The 27,025-nt window shown below is 44.3% G+C and overlaps 2 protein-coding genes across 6 annotated transcripts in view; one reads left to right on the top strand and one right to left on the bottom strand.

The window, feature by feature from the left end:
- The first annotated feature begins 14 nt into the window (after positions 1–14).
- On the top strand, positions 15–5,469 carry tmem106c (transmembrane protein 106C). The gene is made up of 8 exons (XM_070967581.1): positions 15–163; positions 446–711; positions 866–929; positions 1,066–1,225; positions 1,640–1,780; positions 2,333–2,382; positions 2,547–2,600; positions 3,842–5,469. The coding sequence occupies exons 2-8, from the start codon at positions 498–500 to the stop codon at positions 4,008–4,010; spliced, it is 852 nt and encodes a 283-aa protein (XP_070823682.1). The 5' UTR covers positions 15–163; positions 446–497; the 3' UTR covers positions 4,011–5,469.
- The window catches only part of tns2a (tensin 2a), a 53,597-nt gene continuing 31,885 nt past the window's right edge, over positions 5,314–27,025 (bottom strand). For 2 of the 5 annotated variants that reach the window (XM_070967570.1, XM_070967574.1), the window contains exons 4-28: positions 26,651–26,689; positions 26,160–26,201; positions 24,813–24,862; positions 24,280–24,463; positions 23,941–23,991; positions 23,658–23,780; positions 22,219–22,283; positions 21,670–21,753; positions 20,371–20,483; positions 19,190–19,250; positions 18,760–18,835; positions 18,267–18,396; positions 16,007–16,072; positions 15,597–15,713; positions 12,794–14,362; positions 12,328–12,493; positions 10,657–11,906; positions 10,419–10,550; positions 10,137–10,232; positions 9,908–9,985; positions 9,669–9,746; positions 9,142–9,310; positions 8,730–8,798; positions 8,391–8,420; positions 5,314–8,034 (exon numbers count right to left, since the gene is read on the bottom strand). In XM_070967570.1, the coding sequence (XP_070823671.1) occupies positions 7,896–8,034; positions 8,391–8,420; positions 8,730–8,798; positions 9,142–9,310; positions 9,669–9,746; positions 9,908–9,985; positions 10,137–10,232; positions 10,419–10,550; positions 10,657–11,906; positions 12,328–12,493; positions 12,794–14,362; positions 15,597–15,713; positions 16,007–16,072; positions 18,267–18,396; positions 18,760–18,835; positions 19,190–19,250; positions 20,371–20,483; positions 21,670–21,753; positions 22,219–22,283; positions 23,658–23,780; positions 23,941–23,991; positions 24,280–24,463; positions 24,813–24,862; positions 26,160–26,201; positions 26,651–26,689 (4,977 nt within the window). In that variant the 3' untranslated portion in view covers positions 5,314–7,895. The remainder of the gene's footprint in view (positions 8,035–8,390; positions 8,421–8,729; positions 8,799–9,141; positions 9,311–9,668; positions 9,747–9,907; positions 9,986–10,136; positions 10,233–10,418; positions 10,551–10,656; positions 11,907–12,327; positions 12,494–12,793; positions 14,363–15,596; positions 15,714–16,006; positions 16,073–18,266; positions 18,397–18,759; positions 18,836–19,189; positions 19,251–20,370; positions 20,484–21,669; positions 21,754–22,218; positions 22,284–23,657; positions 23,781–23,940; positions 23,992–24,279; positions 24,464–24,812; positions 24,863–26,159; positions 26,202–26,650; positions 26,690–27,025) is intronic. The other 3 variants (XM_070967571.1, XM_070967572.1, XM_070967573.1) reach the window with 3 other exon arrangements.

Here is a 27,025-nt window from a genome sequence, read left to right as displayed (position 1 = left end):
TAAAACACTTGAATGCATCAACTATTGAATTACTGGTTATGGATGGTTGAAGATACGTGAAGGCAACACAATATAGAGGTAAACTTTGGAGTATCGGAAGGCAGAGTCTGAGCTGGTGTAAATACGACTTTGGGATGGCGGCGTTGATTTGTTTGGTGTAAAGGTAGGTTAAGTGTGGATTAACTAACGTTACAGACGGTTCAGTCACTGGTAGCTAACAGCTAACTTATCCAACTCCTCTGTTAGCAAACAAACTTTGTTAGCCCAGGGACGCTGCCTGAACATAGTTCACGTTCCTCTCTGTAACTGTCAGCTACGTTTCGACTGCTAGCTGATTGAATAGAGATGGCCAAAGTTGTCTTTCTAAAACTCAGCTGACCTGTCGCCTCTGAGTCAATTTGCTCACACATTTTCGGCCAAATGCCTCCTTCTCGTCCACATGCAGACGGGCAGTAACCAGTCGGTGGCTTCACCATCCTCAGGCGAGTTGAGCCGCCATGGGGACCCGGTGGTCTCGCAGCGGCAGCAGCCTGTCACTCCTCCCGGAGAGGCCGCGCTGTGAGCGGCAGACAGAGGACAGAGACTGCGATAATGAGTCTTTGGATGGGCTCGGCAGACGGGAGGACATAGCCCAGTTCCCATACGTGGAGTTCACCGGCAGGGACAGCATAACGTGTCCGACGTGCCAAGGCACCGGACGGATACCCTCAGGTGAGTACGAGCAGCTGAAAACTTTTCCAATAGCACAGCATCGCCTGTGTCGTATTTTAATTTATTTATGCCATTTTAGAGGCTTTGCCATGTGTCCAAAGTCAGTCAGTCATCAACCAAGCCGTTTTGTGACCTGTTCTCTCCTTCCTGGCAGATCAAGTGAATGAACTGGTCGCACTGATCCCATACAGTGACCAAAGGCTGCAGCCCCAGAGGACGTAAGTAACCACAGCAGTGTCTCTGTGCCCACTGTGCACGTGATCCTGCCTTACATACATACTGACATGGTTGCCGTTCAGGCCTTTGTCTGTTTGTTGGAGCTGGAGAGAGGAGAAACATGCTTTTGTGTTGCAGGAAGCTGTATGTGGTCCTGTCAGTCGTGTTGTGCCTCCTGGCGTCTTCGCTCGTGGCCTTCTTCCTCTTCCCTCGCTCTGTGGTTGTGGTGGATGATGGGATACACTCAGTGACTGTGCGCTTTGACCACTCCAACATGAAGGTCCTAATGAACATGACGGTAGGTTTTCTCTCACAATGTCACTTTACCATAACTTCTACACAGATGCACAGAGATACATGAAGGCGTTAAAACTTTGCTTTCTGTTATTTAACTCCTCCTCATTGATATAAACGGGTACGCTAGTTCAGGTCAGCAGCAGCTCAAACTGCAGCCTCCAAAATGATCCTACAGTTGAATCCACACTTCTCTAAACCATTGATTGGCAGATAATTAATGGGCATCTAATGTGTCAGAGGGGCTCAGGCACCAGTTTGTGCATTTGCATGTTTTTGGTCACTTCCTGCATTTGGAGAAATGCATTCAGTCACCACACCCATCTCCAGAGTAGTATTTCAGTGCATGCTGCCTAACAGTTATCTTGTTTGCATTTGACTGTGCACCTTTCTTACTTTCATTCTTTCTTTTGGTCAGAGCACACTGAACCTCACAAACCCCAACTTCTTCTCGGTGCTAGTGCAGAGTGTGAGCTGCCAGGTCCTCTACATGAAGACGGTGATCGGCACTCAGCAGCTGGACAATGCCACCACCATCCTGCCGCTCAGTGAGAGTCAGGTCAGAGAGGAGGCTTTCATATATTTTAAGAGGAGACGTGTGTGTTATTTCCTTTGTGTACATAATGAACATCATCACCGGCTGATGCAGACGCTGGTGCAAAGTTCAGTATGCAAACAAACATGTCATCACTGTAGAGCTGCAGGTGTGCCCGATACAGGATGTGGTTTCTGTTTGATAGACTGTTTTGAATTTGAGCTGTACTGCACAAGCTGTCCGGGATGAAAGGTTAAACGCTTTAGCGTGAGTCAGTTGCTGATTTTAAACTGGAAACTCAAAGAAAAACATTGCTGTTACTGTCAGCAAATCCAATGAAAAGATCAAAACCACTAATCAGTCCTATTAATAATGCTATGGAAGCTCAGTGAAAGGACTTGAGGCTGATCAGAAGAGTTAGCTTCTCAGACAAAGCTTTGTACACATCGCCTCAAGATATTGTCTCACTTCTGATAGAAAATGTGTGTATTTGACATTAAGTCTCTTCCTCATCAGCTGCAGCGAACAACATGTTGAGCTGTTGTTGTTGTGGTGTAACGAATCAATCTTCTGCAGGTCAACTACACTGTCAGTGTGGAGATTGGAAGCAGCGCACCTTATGTCTAGTAAGTGTCTCTGTCCACAGAGTCTACTCTCATTCTTACAGAGCGTACTGTCATGAAGAGAGACAGATTAATGATGAAAAATGAATGATGCTTTTACTCGATGTTGTTTGGTGTCCATGTGCTGAAGAGTTAGTTCAGCAAACTGAACCTCCTCTGTCTTTCAGTGCCTTCTGCACCATGCCCAGCATCAAGGTCCACAACATTGTCGTGTATATGCAGTAAGTATCTCTCGACCTCGACAAAATGCTTTCATCATCACAGGAGTGGAAGACGTATTTAGGGCCTTTATTTCAATGAAAGTACTGATACAGCAGTGTGAAAATACTCCATTATAAGTAGAAATCACAGTCAGAGTAGGACCCAGTAAAATTTTGTTTAAATTTTTTTTCCAGAAAAATTTTGTGTTTTCCATTTCAGTTTTTCTGAATTCAGGCACATTTAGTCATCAGGAAGAGGGTCTAATCAGATGGAGGAAGAGCAACTTTTCATAGCACTGTTGTTATCAAATGGGTCATCCATGCAGCTTGAACACAGTGCCTCTGATGGAGGCCACTCTCATGATCTCCTCCTTGTTTAAAGTGCTTGACAGGAAGCTGATGTAGCTTTTTCATTGGACTCCGTGCACGCAGCCGTGATGTCTTGCTCGTAACTTGTATCTGCTAATGTGTCTGAGAGTTTGTTGAAGTGATGAGCTCTTGTTAGCACACTGCCGCTCTCTCAGAGACAATCTTTGATGTGTGTGTGATTTTAAAACTGTGTGAGATCACTAAAACACAGCACTTTTTTTTCTGCTCAGTCTGCTGAGGCTAGGGCTCGATGAAAAATACAGATGTACTGTATTAGCGGCTCCACACTGTATACTCCAAGTATAAAGTTTTGGGCGATTCGGTCTTCAAAAAACAACATTTTTGTCCAGAAAACCTTTGTGCAGTAAGAATACTTCAACCCATTTTTTTAAATCAGCTTTTCAGCATATTTAATAAATGCTTCATCATTTTTAGAAGCTGAAAGTGTTTCCGTGTAAGAACATTTGCAAAATCTGCAAAGAGAAAACAGATATTTCCCTCTGGAGTTTAGTGAGAGACACTAGAAAGCAGCACACAATAGAAACACTCAAGTACCTCAAAACTGTATTGAAATACTTCGTTCCTTTTTACTGCTGCATCATCGTAACCTTCAGCCTGCTTTCGAGGCAGATGTGTAATGTCGTTGTGTGTGCTGTTGGGTAACAGTGAGAAACAGTGGTACCACATGAACCACTTCCTCAGGGTGGTTGCTTGTTTAATGTGCACCATTACTTGCTTTTTGTAACACGCTCTGTAATTCTTGCTTTGTAGTTCAGACAAAATAAGTGACAGGATTCTGTCTGCAGGTGTAGTTGTTGCTGCTCGCTGCAGTTAAATACTAAAGCAGCCAGATGATCTCTGCGCTCACGTCATGCGTTCACTGTCGTCCTCAGAACCTCAGTGAAAACCTCATACATGGTGCGAACATCCCAGAACAGCCTCGAGGCCTATCGCTACATCGACTGTGGTTCCAACAGCACCCACCACCAGATGGCCAAGCAGCGCAGACACCGCTCCTCCACCCACTCTCCAGCCACATCCCTCGGCGTCCCTCTGCTGTGAGCGCGGCAGCCTGGAAAGAGATGGATCGCCTGTCTGGAGGTGGGAGATGTGGGCGCACACTCCAGGATGGATTTTTGCTCTCCCTTGCAGACAAAACCACCAGCAGCAAAATACCAAAAGGCGTTTTCTTTTCAGCCCACACGGAGTAGGTAGCATTAAGTAGCCGTTTTAGGCGCGTGGCTGTTGTAAAAGCCCGTTTTTTAACTGCACGCTGGCTTTTTGTTGTTAGAGATGATCACAGCAGCCACTTTTGTTTTTTTTTTTCACTTGCATCAGCAGGGCTTCTAATTGCCTGAACTTAAAAAGGCAGTCTTGTTATTTCGGACAGAACGAGTCACGTGACCTCGTGGTGAGAAGGAGTGACGCATTGAATGAGTCACTGGCAGCCGGCACTCTGTGGCTGTCGCTGTGCTGGAAGCAGATGAAATGTCAGAAGAAGCTCTTTTCTTAATCGGCCGACATTCCCAGCTGACAAGGTGCCGCTGATGGCCATGGCTTTAAGTAACGCTGCAGAGTTCTGTCTGCTGCTGCTGCTGCTGCTAGCATAGCTTGAATGATTTTTGGTATTTAACACTGTAGAAGAAGAGAAGGAGCTGGACTGCGACCGCAGGACGGATCATTGAGTGACTGTTTTTGCACCTTGAAAGTGGAACATATTGTTAAACGTTTTGCCTCCGCTGCGTTATTTAACTGTTTCTGAAGTCAAAATGGTAATTTACACAGTTAACATATCATGGATGTTTTTAAAGGAATTACTAAGTTATTTCTGGGTGCCTCTAATCACAGCAAGTCTAAGCACTGCTTTTGGAATAATGGCGATGGTCCATAGTGACTGAGAGGAGTACGGTTCTCAGACTTTCCTCAAGGTATCAGCTGATGAGTCAGTGTGACCTAATCACTCATCCAGGAACCTGGTCTATGGTATCCTGGTTAATAAGTTCTTAATCATGTGCCTATCAACCGTCAGACATCTCAGTTCAGAGCAGTATTATTATCACGGAGTGAGACGGAGACAAAGTGACTGAGAGCAAAAATGATTAGACTTTTTTTCTTTCTTTTTTTAAAGGGACAGTTTGTAAATTTCTGAATGAAAGATTTTACCACAGTTTTTTAAAAAAATACAGGATATACTGTTGTGCTTGGTTCTAACAAGATATTAAAGGGAGTTGTGAATAAATAAAATGAATAACAAACAATGCTGGTTTCTGAATCTTTTCTAAAACATGAGGATTTGCTTCTTTGCTCTCATCATTTCAGTCACCTGAATGTCATGGAGAGAAAATGACCACCGACCCAGAAGCCCTTCAGGTACCACATCATTTCAGTTTAATTCTATTCCTCATCTTTTGCATACAAAATAGCATCATTTCCTTTTCAAACAATGTTTCCTTTTTATGTCTCATACGCTGTCCTATAGCTGCATGTGAAAATATATTACTACATAATATCGAGAACAAGAAAACAGACCACAATATATTATCGCTGCAATACAAGTCGTGTTTTTCTTGGTTTTTACCAAACAAGGCAACACACTAAATAAACGCATAGTAAAAATACAAGAAGCAATAAGTACAAAAATATAGCTGGATAAAAAGCTTATTAATACAAGAGTGCTTTGTCTTTGGTTAAGTACGTCTGTCTGTCTATAGGCCGCTGCCTTGCTTGTGTGTGTGTGTGTGTGTGTGTGTGTGTGTGTGTGTGTGTGTGTGTGTGTGTGTGTGTGTGTGTGTGTGTTAACCTGTGTGCTTTCAGAATGAATTCTGGTCACGAGATGTGAAGCAGTGAACGAACACCACACATTTCACGGCAATGGTGCGACTTCACTCCGTACGTCCTTCTCCAGCAAGCTTTTCCCCGTTTCACATACATTTCTTTTAAAGTGGACGTAACAATACCCAACATTTTTACCAAAATACCCTCCACACACAACAACCCTCAACATGCACGCACACACGCCATCCCTTCGCACACACACTTAGCAAAAGTTAAAAACCTCACATTCATGTTTACTTTCGTCAGTTATGTCTCTCTCTCCGGTTATTGAGTGTATGTGAGTGGAACAAAAACTCGATTGTCGATTATGATTAAATGTGTTACACTTCAAGTGCTGTTGTGGCTGTAAATATGCTGCACATACATCTGAACTCCTGAACTCCTGTTGGTATAGAAACTGAATTACATCATCAGGCCTTTGGTCACTTTTTTCTACACAGAACAATGAGGGACTTTGTCGTAATGCAAAATATAAACACCTGAAAAGGTAAAGGCGGTTATGTTTAAAGGCCGAACATTATTTGGGCTTTGTTGCCCCAAAACAGTGCAAGGAAAGATCCTCTTTGTAACCACACCGTCCGTGTGTGTCCTTGAAGCTGCCTTCAGCTCGTCTATCTTCGTGACACTGAACAACAGTCTGACCAAGGTGAGAAGAGCTTATCATTGAACCAGGAGCCTGTATCATGAAACCAGTCCAACAAGGTCTGCCGCTCTTCACTGAGCCCGACATCCGTGATCCTGGACTACCAGTGTCATGAAGCTGGTTAGTAACCGGCTCCGCTGGTCTACCTGTGTGTGTTTGCTTTGGTCAGATTTGATTCACAAATAAACAGTCACCAAACAGCACGGCATTACCTGACATCGCCTGTTTTCCATGTGAGCCTCGCACATTTCGCATCAGGGAGAAAAACAGGAATACTAAAAGTGTGAAATCCCCCAAACTGTTCTAACCTTATGTGCACAGCAGATCCCATTACTCCCAGTAAGAAGCTGTGAAGAAGCTTTAATATGGCTTAAGATCAAAAGGAGATATCCCCGTGGCAGTAAACGGTGATATTCCACCACTGAAAGATGAAATGTATTCACGCCTATATCCAAAGATTAACAGTAAGGCTCTGGCTATGACGAGTGTGGGCCCTGCTAACAGACCTTTTTAATATGGTCATATTTTCAACATGTTCTGCAGTCTGTAATGAGTCTAGACAATAAATGATCCAGAAATCTTCCATAGTCACATTTTGGTGTGTTTTTGTCTCATGATGAGTGAAGTAATCTCAACAAGTAACACTTAAAAATTGATAAGTGTATAGATTGAGATTTATAAAAAGCCTCAAATGGAGACATGAATCCTTGATTAGATCGATCTGACCTAAATGTTGAGTTTATCTGTGCGTTCATGGTGTGCACCATTAACACAAATCTTTGTCATCTGTTAGTCTGTTACCGTCCTGAGTGGACACAAAAATCTTTCCTCTAGCTCTGACATATTTAGTGACTGGACTGATCTGTAACAAGAAGTCTATTGGAAACTCAGGATCCTGCAGCTGGGGCAGGTTACCATGGTGATCTCTACTACCCTACCCTCTACATGAGCCAGCTTCATGATACCAGAAAACCTGAGTTTTGCCCGCTGGCCTTTCGTCATGATACAGGCCTGTGGTAGATGGAGAAGATTCTGCTGTCTTGGAAGGCCACTGTGGATTATGGGATGTGTCCTCTGAAGCCTCCCCGTCCTTGGAGGAGTTGTAACACTATACATCATGGTTTTGTTTTGTGTTTTGTTTTTCCATCAATCAATACTGTGTTAGAGAACTGAAATGTAGTGTTATATTGGCAACCAGCCCTTTAGGAAAAGGGGTGCTGTCCAACAGTGGAAACGGAACAAATAAAAACCATCAGTAGGGATCATGGACTAAGATTTTAAACTGCCTTTAAAATGTCTTCAAAAAGAAACTCTTTGTCACATCAACCGATGTGTCATAGCCCAAATTCTGAAAACACAAGCACTGGCTATCGGCCATTATTGTACACCACCACCACCCCTCGTCACTGCTACATGCTCCACGGCGCCGCTCATCTGCTCCGAGCTTGGTTTCCTGTCCTTGACTCCCTCTATCGGCGCGGCGACAACATGACCTTGTTGATAAAGTTGACGATGGCAGAGGCAGGTTGTTCGGGGTCCAGCTCGGCAAACAGGTGGCAAACGTTCTCTGCCAAGCTGCCCGGCTTCTTGGCTACGAAACCAAACACCCTGAGAAGTGAAGGGTCAAGAAAGAGAAAGAGGACGTGAGGAAAAGAATGAGACGATAAGGTACTGAGCATGAGAGGAAGAGAATATTTAGCTTTGTCATGTAAGTAAGGCAATACTGTGTGTTTGTAACAGCCTACAGGGTTAACTACAATGGAATAATTAGTATTATGTAATATGGGCTCACGTGGGACTTGATTTTCATTGTTAAGACATGTTTGCTGGAATGAGTCTGCCAAGGCTCTCACGCAATCTGATGCCATGCAGAGGCTCTCATATCACTGACTTCTCAGACACACCCTTTTGAAAAGGACACACATGCACACACTCTTCCTTTCAAAGGCAAACACAGCACTTACTTAACAGTGGTGCTGTCTGAGTTAGTCCACCTAAAGCAAGGAGAGAGAGAGAAACTAGACTCAGACATACACACACAGGCAGAGCTGCCAAACAAGCTGACGCAGCTGCAGCCTCAGCGGCAGCCGGCATGCTCGCGCACACAATGACTCGTCTCATTCAGGCGCACGGACACGAGCGCTCACAAAACTGATGTACAGATCCATGCGACGGCTCACAGCTACAAGTGCAGTGAAGGATCATGGGTGCAGTGAATGACGGTGGTGACATGTCTGTGATTTCTGGTTCCAGCTACAGCTACAAGAATCTGTCAAGATCCTCAATGTCTCTGAGCTGCCTACCTCCTGTCCTTAGGGTCGATGCTGCTGAAAGTTACACTGTTCACCGGGTAATGTCTCCTGAAGAAAACCCTAGAAGAAGAAAGATGCAGATAGAGCAAGACAGGACAGGAGAGAGCTTTTAAGTTCTCAATCAGTCATCAGTAAAATGTAACACATTAGCCCTTTACTTGCAGCTACACTGTTGTCCACATCATTGTTTATTAAGTAATAAATGTCTCAAAGGTGTTAATGGTCATCATATTTCTAAGTGGACACTTTATATTAGATTAGATGAAATTACTGTGATCCCTACAGGCATACTGTGACATTAAACTACAGAACAAGGTAAGAATAAGGTCATATTAAGAATAAATTGTTAGTGCTGAAGATTTGTGTAATTATGTCACCTTTACTTTCAGTACCAATCTATTACCTGCGCTGGCTGTCGGTCAGTGTGATGCCCTGTGATGTCACCTTGAACTGGACTACAGTAGCAGTGGGACGCGGGTTGCGACCCAGGGAAGCATCTGTTGCCTTGGCGATGGCCTGGGGGCCTGTCAGAGACTCTGTTTCCACAGAGTTCAGGTAGAGGACGTTACAGGCTGAGGGGAGAGGGACAGACGGGGAGAGGTGAGCATAATGATAAATGAGGTGAAGGACACAGCCTGCTGAGCTCCCCTGCTGCTGCAGAGTACATGAACACTGTTTGGTTCAAGTTATGTATATTGCAGTAAATTACTTACTTGATATTTATATTTCTAGTAATATTGGTAGATGCATTATTTGTTGTATGTTAGTAGTATGCAGAGTATTATCTGATCTGCTTTCTACCTGGTTGTTTAATACCCTTCAATTGATACTGCAAATTAATCTTAATCTTAATACATTCATAATGTGACTCAGGTGGAATCTGCAATACAACAGTGTGTTTTTGGAAGAGAAGGCAGGATGGGAACAGACCTGCTCCTTGTTTCAGCAGATCAGCAGCAGTGCTGATGTTACTCACTGATTGAGCCTCCGGCATCTCCCCAATCAGATCTGACAACATGAGGATCAATAAAAAGCAGTTACATCAGAAAAAAGGCCATGTCCTGTAAAACATCTAACCTTCTAAAACACAGAGGTTATTGCATTTCATAGATGAAATGATTAATTGTGAAATTAGGATGTTAAACCTTCGTTTAACATCCTGCACCAACCTTTTTCTGGGATCTTCAGAGCGCAGGGCAAAGAGATGGGCGTGATGGAGTGTTGGTAGACTAATGCAGAGAGACTCCCTGTGGATAACAGAAGAAGGTAAAAATCCCTTACATTCCCTCAAGGTAACACGTTGCATATAACAATCAATTATCTTTCCTTCTGGTGCCTCATTTGTGGTACTAAACACAGGCATTAAGAGCATCCTAAAGCTGGAGAAGGAAAACTTACCAAAGTAGGGCTCATTCTGACATCCTTTAATCTTGACTCCTCGAGGGCCTGTTTCTATCAGGAAGTGTCTGACCAGCTGTTCCAGAGGGTCGCTCACTGTAACAGCAAAGAGTAACAGTGAATGGGTTTCAAACGTCATGGTCTACCAAGCACAAAGAAACTGCTGAATACAAGAAATGCCACACAAATAGTCTGAATGGCTAGATTGTTCTTCTGTTGCTGGATAGAAGGAACAAAAATATGAAAATCGGATATTTAAATGACATAAACGGTCATTTTCACCCTTGCTGTTATGGTTGTTGACATTGGGAGGAGGTGTAGCCACCTTCAGGGCCAGGCCATAGGCCCCCTGGAAAGAGTTACTGTCCCTAATCAGGAAGGTTCCTGGCTCTCTCTCCTTCAGAGCTGCAATTGCTACAACCAAACAGCCAAAATGTTAGGATGTAATGTACTCTAATTCTCAAAAAACAGTGTGTTCTATCAGTTTTCTTTAAAGTTAGGACAAAGACATCAAACCTACCTTGCTCTCTGGAGATGCCAGGCTTGTACCAGAACCTTGAGCTGTCCTGAACAAACTTAACACTGACCCTATTTGCACTCTCAGCCTCCACAGATGACTCTACATCATTTTGGCCTGCAGGGGGTGCAATTTCCCCCACGGTGGGAGAGAACGTGACATGGTGCTGATGCTGGCTGGTGCTGGTGGTGGATGGAGGAACTTGGCCCATCGCTGGCCTCAGAGCTCCCATCCCATCACTGGGTGAACATGACTGGGTGGGTGGGTGGCGCTTCTCTGGCAGAGGCGGCTGAGGGTGAGGAAGGGGGATGGAGATGGTGGAATAGTTGGAATAGGAGGATGGGTGGAGCTGAGGAGTGTGAGCGGAGTAGCAGGGCCTCTTGTTAGTGTCCAGAGCAGAATTGTGTCCGGCAGCACTGTGCTCCATGCCTGGGCAGTGTTGGTGTTGGGGTCCATGTTGCTGGATGTGGTTCGGATGGTGGGGGTCAGACCCACTCAACATCAACCTCCTACCCAAAGTGGCAAAGCCAGGAACTGGGGCATCTGAGACTGGGGAACCCTCCATACTACTGGAGATGTGCTGAGGGGACGATGGCGAAGCTGGGGTTGGAGATGCAGGGGCAGACGTAGCGTTCAGGGTAGGGGTGACAGGCTTTGGGGTTTCTGGGTGAGGTTCCCTGGTTGGAGAAGATGCGATGACCTGTGCTGGGGTTGGTCTTGTCAATCCAGAGGATTGGATGTGAGTCTGGCTCTGAGGCTGGGACGCTGCCTGAACCACAGTTGAAGGCAGAGCAGCAGCTTCTGAAGGATGGGGGCTCTGGAGAGAGAGGGGGCCAGGGTGGGAGTGTATATCTGGTGTATGTGAAGCATGGATAGGGGATGAAGGGGCCTGGCAGAGTGCCTGGTTTGATGTGGTTGGTGTTGCAGAGTCAAAAGATGAGGTGTTCTGCATTGTCGAAGCTGGTGGTGTATCTGGGCTACAGTGCTGCTGTTGGGGAGTGGTGGGGGGTGGGTCTGTTGGTGCAGTGCAGTGGTTGTGGGGTTCCCTTTGTATGGGTGCAGTTGTGTGTGACTGTGTGTCTTTGACGGCCTGTGGCAGGGATGACGGCTCTGTGCTGTTTCTTTGGCTTTCCGGGGATTCCTGGATGATCATATCAGCACGACAGTGTCCTCCCTGGGGCAGGGGGGCCTCGTAGTCACTGCTGATGATGTCTGTGGTCCGGATCTCATACTCTCTCCCTCCAGGACTGGGGCTTAAATGAACAGATACAGTATGAGTACTACTGTCACAGACCTGCTTTCAACTCTGACCTACTTCCTGCTATAACATGTGATCTGTACCTGGATACATTATCTGGATGAGGAAAAACACCTGCTGATGCAAAGTGTAAATGTACGCAGAAAGCAATGTGATTGGAATGTGATCAGATAAGCCAGACCACATCTGAGACCAATCAAGATAAGGTATAAATGCCAATAGATCAGATGCCATTGTCTAGATCATGTATCCAGATACAGATCACATGGTACCTGATTTAAATGGGGCCTCATACAAGTCACACATAGGCCTAGTTACAAGTATTTCCCCCAGGTCAGATGCTGCCAGCATCCTGGCAGTGAGGAGCACTCCAATCAACACTACATTCCCACTTAGTAGAAGAGTAAATATAATACCTTTCCTGTGTGCGTAGAGGGCTACTAGTGTGGACAGGAGTGGGTGGTCCAGACATGTCAGATGGTGTGGAGCATGCAGCGTGGCCGTCTCTGTGGACCCTCTTGAAGGAACCATGGGCAATGTGATCCCTCCAGCCCACACTTTCACCGGAGCTCCGTAGGCCATCTGGACAGGAGGGGAACAAAGATATATCTTAACAATAAGTAAGCTCAACTGAGACTTTATCAGCTGGCTTCACAGTATTTCCTGTCAATGTTTAAAATTCAGTGCTTGGTTTTTGAGTGTTAAGTGGTGTGGAAATCACAAAAAGGTGGTGAGATTGTGAGTAATGCATAAGGCATGTGTCTAGTTAAGCACAAATTATTCAGTGCTTGCTGTTGTTGATTATGGATAATTGATACACTCCAAATTCCCGTTGTTCAAGCAAAACACATTGCTTAGTGTCTCTGTTTTAACGTGACTCACCAGTGTGTGAGTCAGATCCGTATGAATGCTGTGAGTCTGGATGGGGATGGTGGTGGTTATGGTTAAGCTCTGCTGGCCCGTTGCTATGGCTACAGGGTCCAGTCATGGAGGAAGCCGGAGGCAGTGGGGACGTGGACTCGGACTGGTAGCCTGAGGCATAGCCCCTGCTTTCAGATGGTGAGGGCTGGTAAGGTGAGCAGGGGCACACCTGGCGGGGCGTTTGGTAACCGCTGCTGCTGCTGCTGTACTTCAGGTCCAGGTGGGAATGAGCGTGAGACCTCGATGCCTCCGGATAAGCTGGGTGACCTGATGGCAAGGGGTCAAATGTGAAGGCTGGAAGATCATGACTCTGTGGGCCATAGGAGGCTACGGTGGCCCTCCTGTGCCAATATTCAGCCTCTCTGTCCCTCTCCCACTGCAGCTCAGCCTCCCTGTCTCTCTCCCAGTGGAGAGACAACTCTCTGCCTCGTCTCAGGCCAGGATCTCTCTCCCAGTGGAGCTCTGACCCTCTGGGTAACTCTGCCTCCCTGGCTCTCCTAAGCCCCATATCCCTCTGCTGAAGCTCCGTCTCTCTGTCCCAGTGGAAGCTGTCATTTCGGTCCAGCCTCAGGCTGTGATAAGCCGCAGAGTCTTCTCTCCTGATGCTGCACTCTCTGCAAGGGCAACCAGGAGCTGGCAGACTATCCATTAGCATTATATCATGGTAAGTAGGGCTGGTAGAGGGTTTGGGGTGGTGTGAGTGGGGATGGTGGTGGCTATGAGGTGGAGGAGGGTGGTGGTAAGGACCGTAGTCATCTTCTCGACAGTAGAGGCGACCTGGAGCAGACAGAGGGTGGTGATGCGGGTGGTTGTGAGAGTGAGGGGTAAGGTCTGGTGATGGGTATGGACAGATATGTCGAGATGAGGGAGCCTCCGAGCAGGAACGGCGTAGGTAGTGTGGTGGGCCACTCTGGCGGTCCCACACCAGGTCTGGAGGTGGAAGGGACTGGTGAGGGTGGGGGCTGTAGTGCTGACACAGATCCATGTGTGATGGAGGAGCAGCTGGGCCGGGGCTGGCAGAAGGGGTTGCCCCGTGGTGCCCATTGGTGCCAGGAGCCCGATCGAGGCAGTAACCATTAGGCATGAGGAGTGTGCGGTCACAGCCAGGCTCGGCACAGCGCTGGGACCGGTAACCATCACGGCAGGAACAGGAACGATTAAGCCTCAGCGTCCCAGAGGGCAGGGAATCTCCATCATCCAAGATGGCGGTTTCTCGCTCTCCATCTCGGTTTCCCTCTATGCCTCCGAGAAGACGTTCAAGCTCCTCTCTCTCTTGTCTGGTTGGGGGCGGCAGGCGAATGGGTTCCTCCTGGCGGTCAGGATGAACAGATGATTGATTTAAATGGATGGAATGGGCAGAGAGGGCGGAGTCAGAGCCGTGAGCAATGAGATGATCTGGCCTATCTTCTGTGAGGCCTGCTGCTGGGCTGCTGCCATTGGTCGAGGTGAGAGAACCAGAGCTGGGACCTCTGCGTTTCTTTATCTGAGCGTAGAGACTGCCATCTAGGGGACCTCTGGTGTGGGCAATATCTAAGACAAAAAGACAGAATTAAGATCAGCTCTCAAACTGACAGCACTCATTAGCTATGTACAAAAACAGCTGTTGTGTTTTGGTTCTCCTTTCATTTCTCCATGAAGTCTTGGCTGTCCATTTTGGACATGGCTAGGACTGACTTAGTCTAGGATTTGGGTTTGGTGGGGAACGTTGGACCTCTGGGCCGTATGCAGACCACAAGACTGTTTGATCAGGCCTGCGGGGCAATTTAGAAATTAATAAAAAGCAACTCAGAAATATAACAAAATTTATAACAAATTTTTACTGCAACTACTTTTTCGACCTGTTAAAACAAAATAACATAAAACAGTAAACTAAAACGTACATCTGTGTGGTCCATGAATGCAACACGCCTGTAGTGGTTACATTTATGTCATATTAAAGCATCTTGGCAAATGTTAAGAGAAGTAGATACTGAATGTTGCACTTTACAGTTTTTTTGTTCAAGTAAAAGATCATTGTGTCTAAGTTAGTTTGTGGAGATGCATGCACAGTGATGAAAACGGGTAATCTCAAAAGTCATTACAGGTGTAAAACATGCTAAACTGGGTGAGCTGCAAGGACAAATGAGGCTCTTTGGTGGAGTTTGGGTGCCCACTAAGCAGCTTTCAGACCACATTCTGACAGAGACATTGTTATGCAGGCATGTTTTGTGGTGAGCGAGCTAATAGCTAAGAAGCTGAAACCTCATTCAGGAGGAGAACTGTTGCTTCTGTGGAGCTGCTAGAACCAGGTACAGTAAAACTGTTTTAAAGTGTTTGTCTAAAAGAATTCATGGAGATGAAGGAAAACCTGATGTGGAAACTCAGTGATAGCAAGTGTGTGATTTGGTGGACATCACCGAGAAGCTCTCAGAGCTGAAGCTCAAGCTCCAGCAGCTTCTCAGCTCTCTGCTTTCAAATGAGAAATCATTTGAAGTGAAAGTGCAGCTGGAAAGAGGAAACACTGCATGTTTCTACTCTGCAAGAAGCAAAAGCTGCTGTGACATCTGAACATGCTGGTGACAGTGAAAACTCCTTCAGGCATTTGGTGAGAGGTTTCAGGACATGACCGATGGAAAAAAAAAAACAAACAAACCCCCACCCACCCCCCACCCCTGGTTTAGGGTTTAATAGAGCTCGAAGTTTAGGCAAAAAGTGCCAACATCTTGTAATTATCCCCCATTAGTAATCACTTCATGGGATAGGAAGGGAACAGTGAGTGTGTTACCCTCCAGGCTGTCCTGGTATCGCTGGTTAAAGTTCTCATAGGAATCCCAGCGAACAACTGGGTCAGCAGTATTGTAGTCAACAGTGACAGCCGGGTCATTTTTGTGGTACTCACGGCCTGAAGAAAGAAGCACATTTACATTTATTAGCATTTGTTTCCTATCTCAGCATTTCCTTCCTTACCTTTTTGTCAAGTATGAACTAAACCTTTGCAGCAGAACAGATATTAAAGTAACACTCTCAAAGATCTCAGTTTCCTTCTTGGTGGTGGCACCTATGATGATAAGTGGTAATTGCAGGTGTCATTGAGTTACCTCATTCGGCAACAGATCATGACTTCACAGACATTTGTTTAAATGAGAATCTAAGAGATTATTGCTTTAAGAAGAATTTGACATAGAGTGAACCAACCTTTGATTTTCTCAGGGCCAGAGGAGAAGACAAACTCAACTGTCGCATCAGAAGGAAAACGCTCATCTGGGTAGAAGAAGAGGAAAAAATGCTCACCAAAAAATAAGGGGTATAACATGTTCAAAATCTCAAATGTCATGGTTAACAGCTCGTTTTGTAACACAAAAATGTGCTCATGGAAGTTTTAAATTCTGCCCGCACAATGTCTTCAAATGTAAATGTAATCTCACGAGAGCCAGGTTTCTGAAAGCAAACGAGTGCTTCAGTGATGTGGGGAACCTCCAGAAGAAATCAGTGTTCTGCTCCAATATATCAGATATACTAATACCTTCCACAGATGTGTTCTGAGTTGCATGAACCCACTATGTGTTCATGTATACATGTAATGCTTCATTTAGTGTAATGGATTGATAACCACATTCTCAGCTCCACGTATTCTGCCATTTCAGAGAAAACGAAACCAAGAAGGAAATGAGGTAATGAGCATATTCATTATAGACTTAAGCAACAGACCAGAGCTCACTAGGCCTCCTTTATTCTCAGAGGGAGACACTCATTCTGGCTATACTCATCTCCAGAAACCTGTTAACCTGAGGGATTTATTCAGCCTCAGTAGTATGAGGCAGTTCTACATATCAAACCACTGTGCACAAAGAGCTGCTATTATGTCAAATAGCTGTATGTGTTGACCACCCTACAACAACTAACAAATTGTGCCTGAATGAAAATTTAAGGAAGGAAGCAAAATCTGGAAAAAAAAACACACTGGCCTTTAGCAAGGAATATCACATGTTCCTGTACATTTAAAGTGGGACTACAGATGTAACCTTTGAAAGAAGAAATCATATATCTTACTTTTAGAAATTTATAATTGAGCTCAGAAGCAATAAAAAGCATCTGCTCGATTCAATACACTTGGTGGTTATGCAACTAAACACGGCTAACATGTTGGCAAACAGTTGCCTATTTACACATCCAGCAGATATGGAGCAACATTAGTATTCATTATCTTGCCTGTGTCCACTCAGTCCAATATTCACTCCTTTAGCAGCTGAATGCTATGCTCACCACCCAGCCTTTAATTGTTGTTGTAGTGTACAACAGGATTTTACAGCTTATACTTTGACAATGGGCTGGAAAACCAAAACAATGAGCTGAAAGACACTATGAATTTCAGCAGAGTTAAGGGCAGCTTGATGGGCGATTGATTATAGCAGTGGCGGATGCAGAACGTGACAGATGGGCAGGTGTGGATTAAGTCTGGGTGGGCCTGATCACCACTTCGCCAAAATTGATAAGGTGTGTGTGTGTGCGCGCGCACACACACACTGAAGCCACCACACATCAAGTATTTGACCAATCACGTGCGGCTTGAATGGAAAAAAAAGTCGAGAAAAATACGAAAACAAAACAAAAAAAAAGCCCAAAGCGGCTCTCTCTCTGGCTCCAATTGTTTACTTCAAACCGACACACGACCGACACATCACTACTGTGATACGGTAGAAAGTGTTCAGCACTTACCTAATAGGGGGTTTGGGGCTTATTATTATATAATAATAATCATTATTATGATTATTATTATTATTAAACTGGGCTGTTAAACATGCACTTTAAATGGAGTTTGAAGGAAGGAAGAGAAATCGTCTTGTCGTCTTGAACAAAGTGGATGGCTGGAGTGGAGGAAACATGTGAACGCAGTTTATGCACCTTTACTATTAATGAATATCTATATTTTAAACTCCAAAAAGAGTTCATGGCATGCACCTCCATGCCTTGGAAAATGAATTCAATCCACAGTGCTCTTCTGTCGGCTGGGACACGATGGAGCGATTTGTGCTCCTCTTTACAGCCAATAACAGAACAACGCCTGGACATGATTCATAACACAGTGCCTTCAATAACCTAACAGCGGATCTGTGGGAAGGTGGCGCTGGGTGGAGAGACACCGGGAGCGCCAAATTCAAACGGCTTGTGTGGAAGCTGTAGGCAGGGTGCTTACAGAGATCCGTATCTCAGTCAAAAAAGGGCGGATGGTCTTGTTTCACACTTTGTATGTGTGTGGCAGCACCAGAGACCCGTAGCTCCGCCCCTGGATTATAGCCACATTGAGGGGATACAGATACAACTGTCGACATAATATGTCCCATACTACACAGGATACCTGCTGAACTGGTCCTCCTTTATGAGGAAATGTTCATCAAATACTGTAGAACTAATGTGGAATAGGTAGAGCTTGCTGTCATGCATTTTATAAACATACCTGTACAAGCTTCATCCAACTCCCCTTTGCCAAACCAGAGCTGGGATCCATGGATGGTGCAGGTGTGGAACTGCAGCCTGAACACAGTGTCTCTGTCTGCACTCTGGGCTCTCCTGTGGTAGCACTTGACCTGCAGAGGGCACCAGAGGGAAGATGAGACACCCATCTCAATGCATGTGGGATAATGAAGGGTCTCAGCAGTAAATTTAAGGCTTTGTGTGCCAAAATGAGTGACATCTACACTTTCCAAATGACTAACAAATTATGATACCTTGTTACCTAAGTGACAAAACCTGTTCCCAGACCAAAACAGATATTTCTGGGATGACACATGGCAACTTCTCCAAAGTTTTTCAGTATATGTACTTTTCATTTCTAAAACATTTCTTCTCTTTTTAATGCCTGCTGAAGACAAAAAGTTATGAAGTCATGATTACAGCCCCACCAATATCAGGGGTCCTCTGTTTCCCATTTCCTTCCCATGTGAACTCACCATGATGTCACCCTTCAGCAGCAGCGCCGGTTCGATGGTCACACACAGACGCCGGCCTCCAGTGCCTTGAAGGTCACTGCAGACAACACAGTGGACAAGCAGATCCAGTTTATGACCAAACATGGGCACACTGACACCCAGACTACTATGATGATACAAATACAACTTGTAATGATGTGTTTGTAAGTGATAAATGATTGATTTTAGCACCATCTTGATCATATTTTCAAGTGACTGTGTCTTTATTCACATGTATTAACTTGGAGAGGCCTTGAGGTAAACAGTAAAAGTAAAGCTCTGATTAATCCCTTTGTATGATTTTTTTCCTTTACATCTTTAATGATCATGAAAGACAACACCGCAGAGCCAACAAAAATGCTCCATCTCATCTGTGCTATCAGTTGGCCATAGGACAGCGAGACAGACTCACTATATGCCTGAAGTGTAGACCAACTGCATGGACTGGTAGATCTTCAAGAAGGGGTAGTAACCTAGGAGGAGGGGAGAGAAGTTTAGACATAGCCAGCATTATCAGCATGAAGACGGAGGAATGTGCTGACTGCCACCCCCGCCTTCTGGACTTGATCATCAGATTAAAGATAAACAGACTAGTTTGTGTGGGTGGAGGGTGAATGAGACCATCTATGACAGCTCCAGTCAGCAGCGTTGCTGTGATTCAGGAGGGAAAGCCTGAATCACAGCACCATGTCATGATAAGCGCCATGTCACATATACATTTATCTTCTCTGCATGTTTGTCCTAAAAACTTCATTCTCATACTGTATCTGTTGTATTTACACCATATATGTCCATATATGTCCAACTACAGTTTGTAAATGTTTGTGTGTATGTTTTTTTTATGTACTCATTACGTGCATCTGATTGTATTAATATTGTGTATGTAAAACTATTATTTATTAGTCCAGGTTATGGTTAAAATGTCTCATCATTTTTAGGAATGAAAAAAAAAAAATGCTTTACATAAAGTAGAAATTTTACATTTATCATCATTATAATACATAGAAATTCTATATGTATTATAATAAATATGTAATGAAAATAATTCTATGTACTTAGTATTAAGTATAAGTCACATAAAATTACAGTGCATGTACCCATAACCCAATGTACCCATAACGACACGTGTAGGTGCTATATGCTGAGATACTGATGTTTATGTTTGTGTTGGCATCAGCTGTCAGTTTGACACCTTTCATGCATGTCACAGGGGTGTGGTTAAGGAGCAGTGATTGAGTGATTGAATGATTGGGCATATATTCACCTGTTCACCGTGGTGGCTGCATGGAGATTGGGTGATTAGGGAGAGTGTATTTTTTGTTGCATGCCTAATCTAACTGCAAACTAAGTATTGAAACACCTGGCCTTGCTTTGCCCTGCTTTGCCTGTTTGTTCGGCAATAGAAATAAATATGAACACACTTGGAAAATGCGGAAATAGCTTGATCGTTTGTGTAGCGAGTCAGCAGTGCCATGCTCCCTCACTTAGCCTCTCAGTGACTCCACTTTTTGTTTGGAGTCACTATAACATGGGAACAGGTGGATATGTGTGTCGTGCTTTGGTGATTTGATTAAAAAGACTAAACATTCACACCTCCTTCGCCCTGGAAGTTGGGGAGAGACGGAATGAGAACCTGGTGGAGGAAGAGAGGGCTGCTGTTCATCTTGATCGCCCCGGACAGAAGGCCCCCAAAGTAATAGATATACCTGAAAGAGAGAGAGAGAATGAGAGAGATCCTTATGATATACAGCAAGTGAGATAAAAACAGTGTATAAGAACAACAGATGGAGATGGAGACCATGAACAAAGATCTTTAAAAGAGAGCAGAAAAATGCAAAGGGCCGCGGAGCAGACGATGCTGCTGTCAGATAGCCAGCAACAGCGGTTTCTTCAAAGGTGAAGATGAGGCAGGTGAAAGGAAAGGAAATATCTCCTGTGTCTGTCACAGCTGAAGATTCAGTGTGAGATTCCATAAGCACATTTTTATGTAAGAAAGAGCTATCAAAGGAATAGTTCTATATTTTGGGAAATAAACAAATTCTCTTGCCAAGACACTTGAGGTAAGACCTGTAACACCTACATACTACAGCAGCTGACAGGAAATGAGAAGAGCATGAACACTCAGGAAGCTACAGCAACAAAATCCATCAAGCAGCACCTCAAAATCTTACTAACATGTTAAAGCTCATTTGTTCACAAACAAGTTGCATTTTGACCTTTGGACAGATTCCCATCACTCTGATGATAGATGAGAAGATCGATAGCACTCTCATGTCTGTACCGGAACAAGACACTGAAAAAGCATATTCCCCAGAATGTGAAACTATGCACTTCACTATTATGATTGAGACTGCAATTATATTGTTGTGTAACATTCCCACATTAGTCTACGTCAATGGAAAAATTACTTCATTTCATTATTTTATCATTACTTTCTTTACACTTAAGGGCCATCACATAGCTTTGTCAAACACTTTGACTTGTCATAGTAAAAGCACAGAAGTTACTCATAACATTCATCAATGGTTCTGTTCTATTTCAGCGGTCCAGTAAGGTACCATGCACAATACCAGATCCCTGAAACAGCAGCTGAATGGAATTCGGCCATTATCAATTTGATTATTTATGCCTGTGCTTTTCCTGCTGTGACATGTAAAGATATCTGCTGTGAAAAAGTCCTAAACCTGAAATTAAGGATGAATCCTATCCAGCAGTTGGATGTATGAAGAGCTGGAAGCAAAAAGCTGCTTTCTCTTTCTTTTCCCTTAAATAGGATGCTAAAAGGTGGGGTGGGGGGGTGCATTCATTAACCTCAGCTGTAATACCCGCAACCACTGCCCGCACCCTTCACCCCCCTCCCTATTTCCCCTCATTTCATCCTGTGGCCTCTACCTGTTTTGGGACGGCTGGAGGGAAGAGGACACCTTATCTTCACAGAACTTCCTCATGGCCAGAGTACTGAGAGCCTGGTCCGCCCTGCACATTAATGCATGCACACACACACACACACACACACACACACACACACACACACACACACACACACACACACACACACACACAAAGCTTTAAGCCAAAAATTTCCATCATGGGACTTGCACCAGACTCTCTAGATGCCAGAAAGTACATGGAGAGGATACAGCTGGCACTGGTCACAGGATAAACTAGTTTCCACCGTTCCTGCGCAGAATCCACTGGGCTTAATTTATCAAACAAGTTATCAACAACGTCTGAATGGAAATCATTATGCTGCATATAGTTAAACTACGACACATCGGCCACTGGACTGCAATAAGTTTCTAAAGGTATTTGGCACGAGTGTTTAAATAGCTGCATTCAAATCCAATATGTTTTTGCACGTCTGCTGAATAATCTTTAATGCGTTCCATGTGAGGATATGCTGCGTGTGGCTTTGGATGTCTCCGGCACACACACACTCACCCTGCGGAGATCTTGCTGTAGTGCATGTAGGCTGCAATGATCACGCCTGTTTTACCTTTGTTGCCCTGCAGATGGGAAAGGGAACAACATTAGCAAAGTCATGATGTGCTGATCTCATCCTCTGGCACAGAGGTTTGTACTAAGACAGCTGATTTTCACAGCTTGTAAAACCCCAGAGTTTTGACTACAGGGCTGATTTTTGATTGAGACATGATTAGACGGAGAGAAGGCAGGGACACAAAAAGACATGGACAAGCAGTTTGAAGTCAAATTAAAAAGCTCCCTGTGGTGTTTTTTTCACACCGGGTGCTCCGAACTTCCCGACACATTCCAGAGACATTCCAGCCTCAAATTCCTAATGTGACCCCTCCAGATACCAGTAAGAGGCTGCACCTCCACACTGAGCACAAATTAAAGCTTGTTTAGCTCAGTGTGTCCCTCAGTGGAAGATTCTTCATTGACAAAAACTTGTTTGTTCCTGTCCCTGGTGTGATCTGCAGCTGGGAAAGAATTGCCTGTAGCTGGAATGTTCTGGAGAGCCAGCAGACCACAGAAGTAGTCTGCTTTAGTATTTAATTTCTCCTGACAGAAAGCAATAAAAAAAAACACCCAGACAAGCTGTGGGAGCTCGGTCACCCTCAGAGTTAGCTGGTCACCGTTTGGTGGAAAAGCTCATATTGCCACTAATTTCCTGACAGGACGACTTCACGAAACACTCAATGATGTGGAACGATGTGGACGTCGATAAAGTTTCATCTCGGTTGTATGGTTAATTTTCGGTCAAGGGTGGAAACAGCTTTTTGAATTACATGGTGCACTCTGCAATTTTGGTTTTATTCAAGTTATATTTTAAGTGCAATATATAACTTAATTTATTGTGTTTTACATCAGAAATGGTGAATGGAGAAATTAAACTTATACAAGCAAGTGAAGGAAATTGTAAAAGACTCTCATCTTCAGATGCGTCCGTGATAGCAGTAATCACATGTAACATGAAGCCAAATGAGCATGCAGATGGTTAGGAGTGTATTTCTATTTATATTATGTTATGAGCTTTCCCAGCTGTCAGTCAGTGGTGAAAGTACATTTAGTGTACTCAAGTATAATCTTGATAATCATCTATTTTTCTTGAGCATTTCCATTTTATGCTACTTTACACTTCTACACTTCAGACGGGAATCTTGTACGTTCTACTCCACTACATTCATCTCTCAGCCCTTCAGTTACATCATGTATTTAGTTACGTAACCTTTACTTTAAGAACTTACATTGTTAACATCATGAATGTAAAATCATGGTCAGTAAAACTAGTGAATTAGCGTGTTGCCCACTTGCTATAAATCAAAACTCATGACATTTTGATACATCTGCCTTTTTCAGAGCCTGGGAAACAGTGGGATGTCTGTCTAGAAAACCCTGGCAGCCCCTTAAACTCTGACCTTGCAGTGCAGGACCACCACGTGCTGGGGGTCAGAGGTCAGCCACATCTCCATGGCTTTACATATGGCACAGATCTTATCCAGCGGTGGGGCGTGGAGGTCCGGCCAGCCAAAGTCATGAACCTGGTGGTCGAGATGGAGAGAAGGATCAGGAGATTTGACTAAATAATTAACTAAATGTATTTTTGTATGTGTTTTCCATTTCACTTCTTTGTTTTCTATTGACATGACTCAACTTCACAGAAACAAAGAGCTACGAGGAGAACAAGAGGAAAAATCCTACCTTTGGATTTAGTCGGGAGATGTCGTGGCGTCTCTCGGAAAGGTTCAGGAGCTGAAACAAAAGAGATGTTTGTCAGTATAGCAGGTTGTGGTTTCAGTTATTTTATCATGGGTGTGACAGAAAAACAAACAGACTGCTAATTTGAGGGTTGCTATATGTATTTTGCGGCTTCCTGTGGCTATATGCCAAACACATTGTCTCTGTTGTCTATTGTACTACAAGCATGTTCAGCTGAATGAAACGGAATACTCGAAGGACAGAGGTCAAATTACCGCTGTGGCAAATACCACAGACAAACCGCAGGCAGAGGCAGAGTGAGCTGCATCTCTGTTCCCTCACCAGAAACTTGTCCTGGTGTTTGGACTTGAGCATGGCAGCCACTTCCTTCAGGTTGAGACGATATCTCTGCTCCTCCAGCTTCGGGGGGAAGAAGACGGAGATGATTCTCTCGGTGATGTAGGTCAGATCGAAGTCGTAATGGCGCTCCATCACTCTCTCCATCACGCGGTCCACACTGAAGCTCCTGGGAGGACAAAATGTGAGCGTTACTGCAGGTTGTATGTGGCAGCACATGATGAATGTGCTCCTTCACACAGTCTGGTGAAACTCCTGGCTGGATGGATGAGAGAAGAGAAAATAGAGGAGGAACAGAAAAGAGAGAAACTTGCTCTATCACATCGATGCCTTACACTTCTGGAGAATGAAGGAGACGAGGCCATTAGAAAGAGGGCAAAAACAAAGAAGACACTGATTAGAGAAAAGCGTGGCCGATAGTTTTGATATATACCCCTTATTTGCATTTGCCTCTTTGGAACAGAGCAACAGGCACTTCAATAACAAGTAAGATAAAAAATGAGTGAGATGAGCTTTACCTTGGCAGGGTGTTTCTCTGTTTAGTGTAGGTCAGAGACTTGGTGGACCCCTGAGGGAAATAAAGAAAGACACATTTAAAACTCAGAGCTTGTACATAATTAATGATCATTTTAATGATGAATTACTCATTTCGGCCCATTAGTGCTTTGGCATAGAGGTAGCGATATCCTCCAGCTGCAATACACTTAACTTTTTTATATTTCCTGTAACTGCCAACATCACCAAAGTGGCCATTCAGACTGTAAGCGTATGAAGATGAATCACTGGGACAGTGTGGGTCAATGAGGCAATCCCATGACACAAATACATGGTTCAGTCAAGCTCAGATGCTTTATTGCTTTCATTGAATCCCCACATAATGAACCACTCAGTGAGATTCACCATACAGTGTTTGTATGATGAAAAACAAGAGGGAGTGAAGAGAGGCAGTGCAACTGATCATGTGATTCCATTTAGTTCCACCAAAGGTCGGCTGTGCATAACAGGGACATAATGCCGTTTTCAAAGTTTCCTGCCTGACACAATTTTTAGGGAAGGAAAAGGATACTCTAAATTATTGATCAAGGAATATGATATGTAATAGCTTTTTTTGCAATGTCTCTTACTCACACACAAGAAAAAATTGATTTTCTATATTAAGTGATAACCATCTTTGAAGATTCTGCCGTACTGTAAGTGTGCAGTGTTTGGATATTATCAATAACAGAGTCCAGACTTGACTTCAGCTTTTTTCAGCCAGCAGTGGTGAATTGTGGGATACCCTTGGCTCTGATGTGACACTAAGAGAAGCAGCATCAAGCGTGGGTTAAGCGTACTGCCATGCAAAGTGTGGGTATTGGGAAAGACCCAATCCATCTGTCCAGCACAGTGCACACCTGACCTATCCTGTAGCACCACCAGGGGCTCCCAAATCCCCCCTTCAGAAGCAGAGGAAACCTTCCCTCTTGTGTCACCATTAGGCCAGATCTCCAGCTTTGACCCAAAAAATATAAAATCTGATTTACTGAACACATTCAGTTCCCAAGAGCCGAACGCTTTCCTGTTATGGTGTGTTATGTAATTAAGCATCGCGGCCTTTAGGAGTCAAAAGCTTTATGGTTGTTTCTTATTTTTGCAGAGACTCATAATGTATCTGGCATTGCTCTGCTCGCACTTTGGTTTGTTTAGTATGTGCTAAATCAAATTTAATGTAGCCACAAACGGTTTATCCCTGACAGGCTTGTAAATTTCCAAGATATATAGCTTGACCCTAGGGATATAGGGGGTGGGGACAAGGGAAGATACAGAGAAAAAGTATGGGGATGCAGAGGGCAAGGATAGAGGATGGGAGGTCAAAGTGTGCTCACCAGGTGCTGGGTGTGTCGAGAAGGAGCGGTCCCTCTACGCTGCTGGATGCAATGAGGGAGCGGTGACAGGATAAAGGAGTAGAGAGGAGAGAGGGGTGTGAAGGGAAGGATGGTGGGAGGACGAAGGGCAAAGGGAGGAGGTAAGAGAGAGGAAGAAGAAGGAAAGAAAGGAGAGAAGGGGGAGAGAAGAGGGGATACAAAGGAAGGAGAGTTAATTAAACAAACAGATTCTCTAATGGATAAACATTACTACTTCCTGTAGCAACATCAGCTTTTTTTTCTCCTGCACTGGAATCCTGCAGTGCTCGAGGAATGAACCCAACTCAAACTGGGTCGAGGGCTCGGCTTCCCAAAAGGAATTCAACAGGAGGAAACCATACGGTGGTTTTTGGAAGCCATGACTTGTAACTGAGGCTAGACAAAGAGGGAAACCTAGTCTTGTACACAGGACGCTCTTAAGGAAAAGAAACGGGTGTGTGGAAGAGACTTACCAGATCATTGGAGGGAGCTGGGATGCATGCAGAGGTCACCTGCAACACACAAAGATGGCCAAATGTGACGAGAAGACTTGATCACACACACATACACACAAAATCTGGTCAGAAGGAGTCAAGATTTGGAAGATGATTAAGAGCAAATGATCCTCAGACCAAAAGATGAAGATGGAAAAGTCCACAATAAACTCAACCATAGTCTGACTTATTATAAGACAGAGAGAGATAAATACTTTACTAATCCCTCCCTGGGGAAATTCACTTGTTACAACGGCAAGAATAAAAAGCAGTGGTATAAAAAGAACAAATAGACAATAAAAAAAAAACATACAAAATAAAATCAACAACAGAGGCTACGTACATGATATACAC

This window comes from Chaetodon trifascialis, chromosome 8 (assembly GCF_039877785.1).
Source record: "Chaetodon trifascialis isolate fChaTrf1 chromosome 8, fChaTrf1.hap1, whole genome shotgun sequence".
NCBI lineage: Eukaryota > Metazoa > Chordata > Actinopteri > Chaetodontiformes > Chaetodontidae > Chaetodon > Chaetodon trifascialis.
Note: the sequence above shows the minus strand (reverse complement) of the source record. Positions and strands in the feature narration are given on the sequence as shown.